Source organism: Tauraco erythrolophus, chromosome 1 (assembly GCF_009769465.1).
Source record: "Tauraco erythrolophus isolate bTauEry1 chromosome 1, bTauEry1.pri, whole genome shotgun sequence".
Taxonomy (NCBI): Eukaryota; Metazoa; Chordata; class Aves; order Musophagiformes; family Musophagidae; genus Tauraco; species Tauraco erythrolophus.
The window spans coordinates 4,160,459-4,173,160 of record NC_141465.1 but is presented as its reverse complement, the minus strand read 5'-3'; the positions used below and the strand labels follow the sequence as shown (position 1 = coordinate 4,173,160).

The window sequence follows — 12,702 nt, the reverse complement described above, 5'->3', positions numbered from 1 at the left end:
TGTGTGAATCCTGGTGGTTTTCAGAGACGCCTCTTTCACACCAACGTGTCTACAGCAGAGGCAGCAAGTCTGTACAATGCAGCCTTTAGCTGGTGAGCATGGCCCTTGCTGGGAATGCACTCAGATGGATAAGGTTGCTGAGGAGATGCAAGACTTATCTGACAAAAAGCCTCTCTCCCTGCACGTGCCGCTCCTTTCCCCCCTCCGCAGGAGATGTTCCAGTTAAATAAAGGCATGAAGCTCTTGCTCTCGTCTCTCCTCACCCCAGGCTGGAATGTATTTTCTTGCTTTTCAGAGAGCGCATCGGTTGTGAAAAGTCTGTCCCTCCCCTCGGCTTCCCTGCCAATGAAACTGGTGAGCTTGGAAGAAGCGCAGGCACGGAGTCTGTCTGCCTCCCACCCTGCTCGGAAGGAGAGGAGAGAGAACAGCTTGCCTGAAATTGTCCCTGTAACTGGCTCTCTCTTCCACACCGTTGTTGACCTCCCTGACAGCAAGTAAGTGCCAAGAGGAGTGAAAAGTGCTGACAAAAGAGTGCAGGTTCCCCAGCATTGATCTGGAATGAGCCTTTTGTTAGCGTGATACCCCCACACCTGCATGCAAGAATCTGCAACCACCGTCCAGAGAAAATTCTGTGCCCTTCTCAAAAAAGGCACAGCGGCTCCTAAGAAGCATTGTAGCTGCTGGGTTCATAGCTCCACTAGTCCTCATCCCTCCATCGGGCAGAACCTCGCAGACCTCCTGCAGGAGGAATTCGTTGTCTTTGCATCCTTGTGTCAGCTCAGGATTTGGCTAAAGGTGGGCTGAACACAGAGCAGGTCCAGACACAGCTCCCTTACGAGTTCCACCTGCTGGCGGCTGGTCCATGGCACACCTAGTGGCATTGACCAGCTCAGCTTCATCATTCTCCAGGTTCCTCTGCACTCATAGCCAAGCAGTCAGGTGAATTTTCACTCCTAGCATGGAAAGATATTTACATGGTGGCACCTATGCCTATGCCAGGAGAAGAGTATGATTTCAGCTGAGGTCTCTGCAGTTGTTGGCACTGCTACCCAGCATAAGTATTTATCTATTGGTCTATCCATCTGTTAATGTATGGCCACTCTACTGCCCATTGCTGAGAGATTATAGCCTCTGCACCAGGAGGCTCATTAATCTATTAACCCATGAGGCACCAGAGCAAAGATATTTCTTCGCACTTGATATAGTGAAGCAAAAAGGAGCCATCGAACAGAATACCGGCGAGAGGATAACCAGCTTAAGACAAAAGGGTGTGTTGCCCCTCGAGAGTGCCTTTTCCTTTCTCACTTGAAGAGAATAGTCCTATCCCCAAGATATTAATCCTCTTTGTGGGACCGATTTGTGCTCTTCTGAGTACTGATCTGAAAAAAAAAGTGGAACGGCGGGAGTGGAAAGACAGGGAGATAAGAGGGATCTTGCTCAGGAAGAGGGGAGCTTGGAGGAGTCAGAATGGGTATGTGAAGGAACTGAAACAGAGCTTCTTGTGGTAATAAGCATAGAAGAAAACTGGCTTCAGGAGTAACAGCTTCTTTCTGTTTAAAGCTGGGATTTCCAAAGAGACACAGGGAACTGGCGTCCCACTTCCTCTGACAGTTACGAGAAATTAGTTTAAATCCGTTAAACTTCCTCCTTTTGATTAGTACACTATACTTGCATATGATCATGTAACACCTATGATTAAATTAATATTGTCCTGAGAAGCGTTAATAGCTAGTTTGTACTAAGGGATAAAACCATAAGATGTAGACTTGAAAGGATAGCTTTGTGCACCAAGCGATAGCACCAGTTCCATCAGTTCTCTGGAATTTATCTTGCATTCTGTCATTAAAACCTGTTATAAAGGCAATTTTTCTGTACTGTATTGCAAGATAGTTCTTGCCTCTGAAACATATCTTTTCCAGAGACAAGCATGGCTGATCCTTCAGTCAGTCACTGTTGCTGCAGTATGATGCCAGAGCCAACTCTCTGAAGAGTCAGCTTAGGTGTCTTTCCATCCATGATGTGGTTAAATCAGCAATACAGATAAATCTCTTACAGAAAAGCAAGAGTTGGTTGTGTAGCTATGCTTTGCATGCCTTAGAATTTTAAGAGGTGTGAGAAGAAAAGAGGGACAGCGTTGAGGGGAGAGCTCAGAGGCTTTTGTGGGGTATTAAAAAGGCAAAAGTCTCTAGGGTTTGGTAACCTCCTGAGCCCTTTTTCCTTCTAGGAGAAAATTATCTACCAAGTCCAAGAAATGGAAGTCGATATTTAACTTGGGCCGTTCTGGCTCTGAATCGAAGTCTAAACTGAGTCGAAATGGGAGTGTCTTCGTAAGGGCACAGAAGCTCTCTGGTAAGAACACTCTTTTCAGTTAAGTATTTCTCTCTGCAGCGTTCTCCTGTGATATCGACAGCATGGGGCAACTTGTATCCACATGACACTAATATCATTAGACTTGAGATAGTCTAATGGGGTCATGTTCATTGCCTGGTTTCACGGACATCTCATTTTCACGTGGTGGCAAGAAGCACCCTTTCAGGAGGATATGCCGGACAGCTACAGTAAATATTCCATTTTGGTGTGTGATAAACAGGCTCCCATCACCCAGATGTCAAGCTTGGGGACTAGGAAATACTACATAGGTTTGGTTAAGTCCACGCTTCCAGCCCAGCCAGCCTTTGGCTCCTAATGTTCCTTACATGGCACAGGAGAATGGCTGTCCTTTCAGGCCATCTTTTCACTAAAGGGCATTAAAGAACCAACTGTGTTCAGTGTCTTTGTGAAAAACAAGGCACCAGGAGTCCCTATGGCTCCTGGATCTCAGTACTTTGAGGGAAACTATTTTGCAGAATTTACAAGAGAGAAGTTGTCATTTCTCCTGGCTGTAAGCCCAAGTTCTAGCCTCTCCTGAGCTGCAATCTCTTAAACACTCTGCTTCTTAGAAAGTCACATGGCAGTGCCAGTTCCCAGTGTTCAGAAATAATGACTCAAGTTTTACAAATCATGAAGTTGACTTAAAAGTAATCACGATTTTTAAAAGAAAGCATCCCCTTTTTAACCGAAGTTCATAAAGAAGTGTTTCAGGTTTATATGTCCTAGTTTTTTTAGTATCTCCAAGACAAGATATTTACTTTTTAAGAAGACGATGAAGGTGGGATTTTTTTTAGACAGTCTTATGACTCCCAGAGTTGGTGTTTGGAGGAGCACTACCAAACCTCGGAAGACTTAAAATAAAATAGTTCTTGTTGGCGATATTGCCTACCAGCACATATAAGAGAGGCTGTATTTGGATCAGAAGTGAGTGTGAAGCCAAATGCTGGATCCAGCTCTTTTTGGACCCCTGCCTTCTCCTATGTTTTGCATCTACAGATGGCCTCGCGCAGGGTGCCCATGGCAGACCGCAAAATAGCTCTCCATCCTATTTTGATCACAGGATCACCTTCCCGCTTTGATAAGGAATACTCTGTCCCAAAATAGTGCTAACCCAAGGATGCCCAGGAATGACTGGATCCCAGTGATTGTGGGGGGGCGAGTCTCCTTTCAAGCACAGTACAGAGTGACAGGAGGCTGTACGTTTTCACCAGCAGGACGCACAAATGCACAACCATGTGCAGAGATTCAGGTTCTGAAGTAGTGTTTTCAAGAAGCTGCCATGTTTTGTTTTTGTGTGCTCTCTGCTTACAGCCGAATGTGAGGAAACAGATGAACTTGCTGTTGAAACTCAGCACATGCTTGAACATAGTTTGTGTCCATGCACACAAGTCTGCAAGTCACATAAAACACGAGCTCCACAGCTTGAATTCTGTTCCTCCGGGAAAGTGGAGCCAGTGCTCAAGACATCGTGCCATATGAACGTAAACGGTAGCCAGGACTCCATATAAACGCAAAAAGTAGCTGGAGTTTCTCCTATACTAGTGTGAAAGTCAGTCCCAGAAGCCTTAATTATATAAACAATGAGGTCCAACAAGCCTGCTCACTTTCTGCCTTACCTACTTTGTGCAATATTGTAAACAGCAAACTTTGCTCCCAGACATTTTCCAGACCTCAACGGATCCTTTCTGGGCTGCCAGAGACTAACCTGTCTTCCTTGCCAGCTACATTCCCCCCATCTCGCCTTTTTGGAGCGGTAACAGCTACACGCTTCCAAAACCTCTTAGGAGCAGACCTGTGGAGTGTCTGGTGACAAATGTCAGCTTGTTTCTGGACAAGCGAGTCCAGTGCAGATGACCAGGAAAACAGGTTGCTTACTGCCCTCCTAAATTTCCCAGAGTGCTTGCTGAAGGCAGGGTATGCTCATGCCAGCAAAAGAGCCTGGGAGTGCGATGTAAAAATAACCCAACATTTGCTGTCAGGAATGAGAGGTGAGAAGACATTCATGTCAGTTTAGTGAAGAAAAAGTCCCCACAACCAACAGCCTGACTTGACCAGGGCGGGCAGTGGTGCGTCATTAAGCTTCGGGGATGCTTAATTGCTTCGCAGTGGAGATGGGTTTGGCTGGGATAAGTATAGCTCTCCACGTGTCCGGCAGGTGCAAAGCTGTTGTTGGCACTAGCAGATCCCCAGCTGTGTGGACAAGTGGCGTGGGTAATAAGCCGCTTGGTATGGATACAGAGGGGGAATGTTTGGAAATGGAAAATAACTTTGAGGTCTGCCTGGCATGCCCATCTATATGTAGCCTTTGGTCTTTATGGGCTGAAACCTGCAATGTTGCAGGGTCTGAAGCCTGCTTCTAAAACTCGTTTTCCACAGAAAAAGCGACTATTCGTCCCGCGAAGAGCATGGACTCGCTGTGTTCCCTGCCAGTGGAAGGTGAGACACCGAAAGCCGGTACTGTAAGGGTGAAGGATGGCACCTCTGCATGCTCAGCTTTCCCCCACGCTCGCAGCGATGCAGTGGTCTGCAGGGAATGCGGTGCTCGCAGGGATGCAGTGGTCTGCAGGGAATGCGGTGCTCGCAGGGATGCAGTGGTCCGCAGGGAATGCGGTGCTCGCAGGGATGCAGTGGTCTGCAGGGAATGCAGTGCCCGCAGGGATGCAGTGGTCTGCAGGGAATGCAGTGCTCGCAGGGATGGCAGTGGTCTGCAGGGAATGCAGTGCTCGCAGGGATGCAGTGGTCTGCAGGGAATGCAGTGCTCGCGGGGATGCAGTGCTCTGTTTCTTTGCCTGTCTCACTCTGTTGTGTATCTTTGTATGCTTATGCCATGGCTGCCGACGTGGTCCCCCACCTTTGTGTGCGTGCATTTTTAACCCTTTTCTGTGTCTTTCATGTTGGTGCATGCACGTGGGAGTTCCCACCGTGCCTAGCTGCATCTTTGTTAGCAGTGGGATTGCTTTGATTTCATTCTTGATTTTTCTGGGCACAAAATTCCTGTTCATAAGTGAAAAGTGCTTGCAATAAGCCAGCAAAGCCTGGAGCTGTGATCTTTGTGGGCAATCCATGCTAGCCCCAGGTTTGGCTGCATCTGACTGAGAGGGGCCTCTAATAAAAGTCTTAGGTGATTTCCACTGGAGTGCATCCTATCCAGCCACACCTGCCCAGTTTGAAGGAGGCTCCAGGAGCCTCCAGGCTGGAGCCTGGAAGGTCTTCAGTGCCTGCTGTCCTCATCTCTCTGGGGAAATGTGGGTGTTCACCAGGCCAGGACTCATCCCTGGAGGGATTGAGGAGGGATCCTTAGAGGAAGGCTCTTTGCTTTGTTTCCCACTGACTTCTTCCTATCTTCCCATTTCTAGGGGAGGATGAAAAGAGCAGATTCAAACGGACAGTGACTACGGGAGGGTTTTTTGTTCCAGTGATAAAGATGCGGACAGGAGGCACGGGCAGCTCATACGACCTCAGCAAGGAGAATGAGTGGGAGCGGGAAGGATCTGCCATGGGGGCCAAAGGAAGCTCAGAGCTGAGTGGGGAGAAAGGTCCTCCCCGGACACCACAGGCAAAGTCACCCCCTGAGCAGCTGAAGGTCTTCCGGGCGGCAGAGGACGCCGAAAACGAGCAGACTTCCCCCAAAGGTGGCCGCATGTTCTACACCTCTGAAACAGCCACCAAGTCAGGCTTCCCAAGTAGCCTCTTTCCTTTGGAGGCCTCCCCTCGTCACCAGAGGAAAGCCCTGAACATCTCAGAGCCTTTCGCCGTCTCTGTCCCCCTGCGGGTATCCGCGGTCATCAGCACCAACAGCACACCCTGCCGCGTGCCTGCCAAGGAGAAGCCTTCCCTCTCCAGCCTAGAGGAGCTGTCTTCCCTGGTGGCCGAGAGCACAAGTCCCTCTGCTCCGGAAGCGGGGACCCACACGAGGACAGAGCAGGTGCCGGAGGGGAAGGAGAAACAGCCAGGGCCCACCCTGCCAGCGGCAGCATCCGGAGGTAAAAGTGTGTTAAGAAGGGGGTTGTGGAGCCTCTGTCAGCCTACTGGAGGTTGGCTCCAGTAGCCAACTTAGTGGCATGGAAATTGCTCCAGCCTGCTCTTGTAGCAGGAAAGAGACCAAACTGTATCAGGGTGGGCGTTAATGGTAGCAGGTCAGGTTGGTGCTTGTTGCAGCGTTGAGACTGGGGAGGTGGGTGGCCTCCCAGCAACGTCCTGTTGCGCCCGGAGGGAACTCTTTAGCTTTGTTGGTTGGCGTTGGGTTGAAAGTGGAAGTGATTCCGTCCCTCTACTCAGCTCTCGTGAGACCCACCTAGAATACTGTGTTCAGCTCTGGAGTCCCCAGCACAAGAAGGACATGGAACTACTGGAGCAAGTCCAGAGGAGGGCCAGGAAGATGATCCGAGGGCTGGAGCACCTCTGCTATGAAGACAGGCTGAGAGAGTTGGGACTGTTCAGCCTGGAGGAGAGAAGGCTCCGGGGTGATCTTATTGCAGCCTTCCAGCACCTAAAGGGGCCTACAGGAAAGCTGGAGAGGGACTTTTTACAAGGGCGTGTAGTGACAGGACAAGGGGCAATGGCTTTAAACTGAAAGAGGGGAGATTTAAATTAGATATAAGGAAGAAATTCTTCACTCTGAGGGCGGTGAGGCACTGGAACAGGTTGCCCAGAGGAGTTGTGGCTGCCCCATCCCTGGAAGTGTTCAAGGCCAGGTTGGATGAGGCTTTGGGCAAGCTGGTGTAGTGGAGGGTGTCCCTGCCCATGGCAGGGGGGTTGGAACTAGGTGATCTTTAAGGTCCCTTCCAGCCCAAACCATTCTATGATTCTATTCTATGATTCTATGAAACAGCACTGCTTTGTTTCAGGGCACGTGTTTTCCGTCACAAGTCATTACATCGTTCATTTGTGTTTCTGAATCAGGCTCTAACCCTGAGGAGCTGATGGCAGCCAGGAAACCCGAGTCCTCAGAAACTCCACAGCCAGCAGCAGAAAATCAGGAGACGTTATGTGGGCAAAGCAGCTGCACAAGCAGCACCAGTAGTCCCCGGCAGTCCTCAGAGCAGAGTCCCACCTTGGAACAAACACCAGAGGTTCACACGGGGCCGCTGCCTGCAGACAAGGCAGAGCAAGGACAGCGCAAGACGAAGGATGTCTCCTCAGAAGGCAGCTGTGGCCAGCAGGAGATTGAGACAGTTAAGACAGAAAAAGGGTCACACTTAAGAGATGTGGTAAGATGGGGGACAATGTCATGGTGGTGACTGGGTGGTTGTTTAAAGTTTCATTGTGTCCATAGTCACAAAAACTCAGTCTATGACCTAGGCTAAGCAGGGTCAGGAATTGACCATATACTGATTTTGCTTCTGTCCACATCACCATGTGGTGATTTACCGTTATACAACTACCTGCTGTCCCCTTTGGTCTTCTTTTCCTATAACTACACGATTGCAGTCAGGACAATCTGTCTGCTCTGAGACCGTCCCGATGTGAGACTGTCCGGATGTCTGAGCATTTTGACCCACGGTCTCTGAACTCCCATTCTATTTTTGCTGTGCCATTTGTCCTGGACAGCCTGAACAGTCTTTTTTTCTTCCATTCTCTACACATTATTATTTTTTAATTATTATTTTTTGCTTCCTCTATATCTCTAGGAGAGCTTTTTCACCAAGTTTCTTACAGCAATACTCCTTTCTGGACAGCTATTTAAAGTTCTGTTGGCATAGCTCCTTGAATAGAGTATTCATTCCAGCTCGTGTGCGATTTGGGAATGCAGATCCTCTGGCAAGGCCAAGCGAGCCTGAATGGGAAGAGCTGAGAAACAGGCTGAGACATTCCAGCTACTCATTCACCTCACTCCTTCAGTACATCTGTACAGGCCTTGTTTTGGCTGCACCTCAGATCTTCTCCTCCATAAAGGCACTTGTTTATACACATATTTCCTTCCTTGAGCTGGTAGCAGTACGCACGTCTCTGTTTCTCCGCCCACAAGCGTGCTCATCCAGGAGCCTGTCTATCCTAAGAGGGATGTTTGAGGAAAATGGAGGGGTTATTTATTGGTAAGTTGTGAGCTGCCAAGTCATGGCATTTCTTCTGTTTTTCAGACTGAGGAGGACCCTGCAAATGCTCTTCTAGAACCGCTGTGGCCAGAGATACAGCAGGAACTGAAAATTATCGAACCTGAAGAGGAGCTCTTGCTCTTGCCAGCAACTGTCCCCAAGATGGGCCAAATTTCTGAACCCTCTTCTTCAGTACAAACAGGTAGTTCTTCCTCTGGCCCAGGGCAGCGTCCAACGCTGTCTGAGCAGAAGTCTACAAGTAGAACACCACAGATAACAACCCAAGTGCCTTTGTTTGGTGCCACCGGCACGGAACGACAAGACAGCCTCCACAACTGCCAGTCTGATGTGGTTGCACAGCAGAGCTGTGCTTCAGCCTCACTCAAACTGGGTACTCTTCCAATTGGCACAGCCACTTCAAAGAACCACCACCCAGTGGTGGACAGCAGGAGTGAATGTCTCACTCCTTGCCTGGACTGGAAGCTTCACAGTCAATCCGAATTTAATGAGGTTGTCCCAGATGATGAGTTTTCTTGTTCCAAAGGAGCATGTCCAGAGTCAGCAAGAGAAAAAGATAGCACTTGCCAGCTGCAGAGGGATAAGGATGGTCTTACCAGAGTCCAGACTCAGAGGGAAAAGCCTGAGATAATGACGGCTGATGAAAGGGACACATTTTCCTCCACGGCACTGAGCGGAGCTGGAATCCAGGAGCTGAAGGAGGCTAACGCTGCTAGCAGAACCCATGATGCTGGTGACCAGGATGATGAGGATACCTGGACAGATAATGTGCAGAGCTTAGAACTTGTGGAGCCATGGGAGGATCACCAGTGGGTTACAAGCCCACTCCATTCCCCCACCTTTAAGGACATTCAGGAGAAGATGTTACAGGAGTTTCAGCCACAGAGCCAGAGAGCAGAGACAGGCCTTTCTCTTAGACCACGATTCAGTCGCAGCCTCTCCCTCGACAGTAAAGACACAGTGATGAGTCTGTGGACTATCCCATTCTCTTTCCTAGATGCCACTGACCAGCAGCAACCATGCATTGACATTCTCCCAGTGACTTGTGAGCTGCCCAAAACACAACCCACCTCCTCCTCTAGTTTGGGCAAAGTTAAGCAAGATGAGAACAGCACAAGTCCTCCAGAAGAACCTCCAAAACATGAGAAGCTGAGATACCCCCTCAGCAGGGAGGAGGCACTAGCTGAGAAAGAAGGACCCTCCAGAATCCCTTTTTTGGAGCCAGAGGATAGGAAAGTGGATGTGAGCAAAGAAAGTTCTTGGAGATCAAAGCTTGAGCTGTCTTTGCCATATCAAAATAGCCCAGGCAGTTCTTCACAGGCAAAGGACACAAAGGAGGAGTTATCCATGTCTCAGGACACTGCCCTGGGAGGAGAGACTGTTACCAAAGAATTGTGCTCTGCCACTGAGCCACAGCTGAGTAATAAAGGTGAAGAAACACCTCGCAAAGTGAAGACTAGGCCATCATCCCTCAACTTGGATTCACTCCTTCCAGCACCAGATTTCTTCACGTTCGAGAACCTGTCCATGCCCTCTGCCCCTCGGAACCTCCTGTGTGGGCAGAAGGAAGTCAAAAGCAGCGATTCTGTCCCATCCCTGCCGACTGCCTGCCCTGTTGCCAGTAAAGGCGTTCCCTGGGGGTCACATTTCAATGCCCACGTGGATCTAGACTTGGATTACCTGGCAGTGGCCCATGCCACCACCGGCCGTCGTAACTCTGCCCCTGTCAGTGTGTCCGCGGTCAGGACCTCCTTCATGATTAAGATGTGCCAGGCTAGGGCAGTGCCTGTGATACCACCCAAAATTCAGTACACCCAGATCCCCCAGCCCCTGCAGGCTCAGAACACTGCTCCGCCGACCGAGAAGAAGGAAGCAGAAGCCAAGCAGGCCGTCAGGCAGACTCAACAGGTGGCATGGAGCCACCTGGAGGTCCCTAAGAGCCCATTGATGGAGAAGAAAGCCAAAGCAGAGAAAGAAAACAGTGACCCAGCTCAAAAGGACTCAGCTTGTCCTTGGCACAGCAGTCTTGGCTCTCCACTGGAGCCATCCCCATCCAGTCATTACCCTGCTATGGATGCCCCTGTTCTGCGCCGAAAGCGCACCTCTGAGGGGGAGGCAGCTGGAGATAACCCACAGTCCTCAAAGATGGAGAGGCCATCAGGGTTCTCCAAACCTTCCTATAGATCTAGGCCTGGGAGGCCCCAGAGTCTGATTCTCTTCAGCCCCCCTTTCCCCATTATGGACCACCCCTCCTCTTCAGCAGACTCCAGGGTGTTGTTATCACCCATAAGGAGCCCCACTCAGACCACCTCTTCGAGCCCCATTTGTGGCGATCTGTCTGAGACTGCGCGGACAACACCTGAGGGGGTGACTCTGCGGAACAAAATGACCATCCCCAAGAATGGCCAGAGACTGGAGACCTCTACCAGCTGCTTTTACCAGCCCCAGAGGCGCTCTGTGATTCTGGATGGACGAAGTGGGAGGCAGATCGAATAGCAACTGCTTCTCTTATTCCTTTTCCATGGTGGATGGGATGAGATGGGATGGGATGGGATGGGAGTGTCCAAGACCAACTCTATTGCTATTTTACTGTTGTTATAACTATTTTGTGCAAGATGGATCCAAATCCTTTATGGTTTCCTGCAAAGTATTTTGCTATGGAGGGTTGTAGTCTTTTTGTCTTGCTTTTCCTCCCCCTTCTCATCCTTGACTAGTCCCTCACTGTCTGCCTTTTTTTTTTTTTTTTTGGTAAGCCAGTCCCAGGGACCTTGCATTTCCTCGTACTTATTGTCTAACAAGCCCTGTGAAAGTCTCATCCTCCCTATGGAAAAAAGGAAAAATAAAGATCAGTATAATTAGAAAATAGGGCTGGGAGGAAACACTGTTCCAAAGCACTGCAGCCCAGGGTGCAGAGGCACATCTGCTGAGGAGGTAAGTCCAGATGTTTGGGACCTCCTTCCATTGTTTCCCAGCCACCAGTGATGGACTATGCCTCTCCATCTCTGTTGTCTGATTTAGACAGGGTAAATAAACAGTGCAGGAGGCTGGGGATAGCTGAAGAGAAAGCTGAAGCTGGCATGAGGAAGTCACACAGGGTGTGAGACACCCAAGGATGTTCCAGTGACAAACATGCAACCTGAAGGCGCTGCCTCCAGCTCCGTCCTTGCATCAAAGATGTGCTCTTTCTAGCATGTGCAAGGGCTGGAATGAAAGTAGCTGGACAGGAAACGCCCAGTTGTTCTTTTAATCTTCCAAATCCTGCTGATGAGTTTTGTCATGCTCAGCCACACCTTCCTTGGTCAAACAAGATCCATGTAGCTGGGGAATGAGCGTGCAGCTGGCTGTCCAGTGATAGAGACTTCTCAGGCTGGTATCAGTGAAAGCAAACACACGGTGGTAACAAAGGCCAGTATCAACTATTTTCATCATTGCTTAAAGCCAGATGACACCTTTGCCACTATCTCCAGCCATGCTCCCCACTGCCAACAGCAGAGAAAAGCAAGAAGATCCTCTGATCTGCATGTCCTTGGGCTATTGCCCTCTTGCACCCTGACTGACATATCTTTGACCCTTGGTCTTTCATTGCCACTGTGTGGCATGTCCCCAGGTGCTTCTTCTTCCTTTAAACTTCCTCTCCTTGTGATTTTACACTGTTTCTTTGAGACCATGGCTGGTTGTCACCTTCCTGGCCCTCAGTGCTTTCAGGCTGGTTAAGAGTATGGTAAAGAGGACGATTTGTGAGACTGCAGAACAGATCCTGAACGATATCCTGAGAGGCGGATTTGAAGTGAATTAAACTCGTTCCTGAAGGGCCGTTATTGTTACAGACAAATACATGTTCCTATAAGCAACAGCTGCCAGGGGGGTAGAATTAAAGCTTCCTTTATAAAGCTCCTTCCTTTATAAAGCTCTTTATATGGAGCTTTATAAACTCCACGTTCACTGTAGGCTCATCTGTTGCCTGGTGTGTGACCGTGGGCGACTGCAAAGTCAGGTACAGCCCGTGCTGTCTCTGCAATTTAAGAGTCACTGATGACTACAGAGGAGACAGGAACACAGGTGTTGCTGCCAGGATTGAGATTGTCCCTGTAATGGTGCTTGCAGGGCCATCGTTCATGGAGATATAAGTCTGTAGGCCCTTGGGTGGGTATTATGGGCTATAGTTTAAGCAGTAGCTGAGCATCTGGTAGCAAGTGCTATAGTCACCACGGTGAGTGTCAGTCAGAATTTCCCAATGGATGTATGTTTAGGGCTTTTTTTTTTCTGAAGTACTGGCATT

General features: G+C 49.3%; 1 protein-coding gene across 3 annotated transcripts in view; it reads left to right on the top strand.

Annotated features, from left to right (window-relative positions):
- Positions 1-10,919, top strand: part of ARHGAP31 (Rho GTPase activating protein 31) — a 58,233-nt gene extending 47,314 nt beyond the window's left edge. The window contains exons 7-12 of one of the 3 annotated variants that reach the window (XM_086615952.1): positions 296-494; positions 2,225-2,349; positions 4,747-4,806; positions 5,727-6,353; positions 7,273-7,577; positions 8,451-10,919. In XM_086615952.1, coding sequence (XP_086472078.1) covers positions 296-494; positions 2,225-2,349; positions 4,747-4,806; positions 5,727-6,353; positions 7,273-7,577; positions 8,451-10,919 — 3,785 coding nt within the window. Of the gene's footprint in view, positions 1-295; positions 495-2,224; positions 2,350-4,746; positions 4,807-5,726; positions 6,360-7,272; positions 7,581-8,450 lie in introns of all 3 variants that reach the window. The other 2 variants (XM_086615884.1, XM_086615837.1) reach the window with 2 other exon arrangements.
- Positions 10,920-12,702: the final 1,783 nt, after the last annotated feature.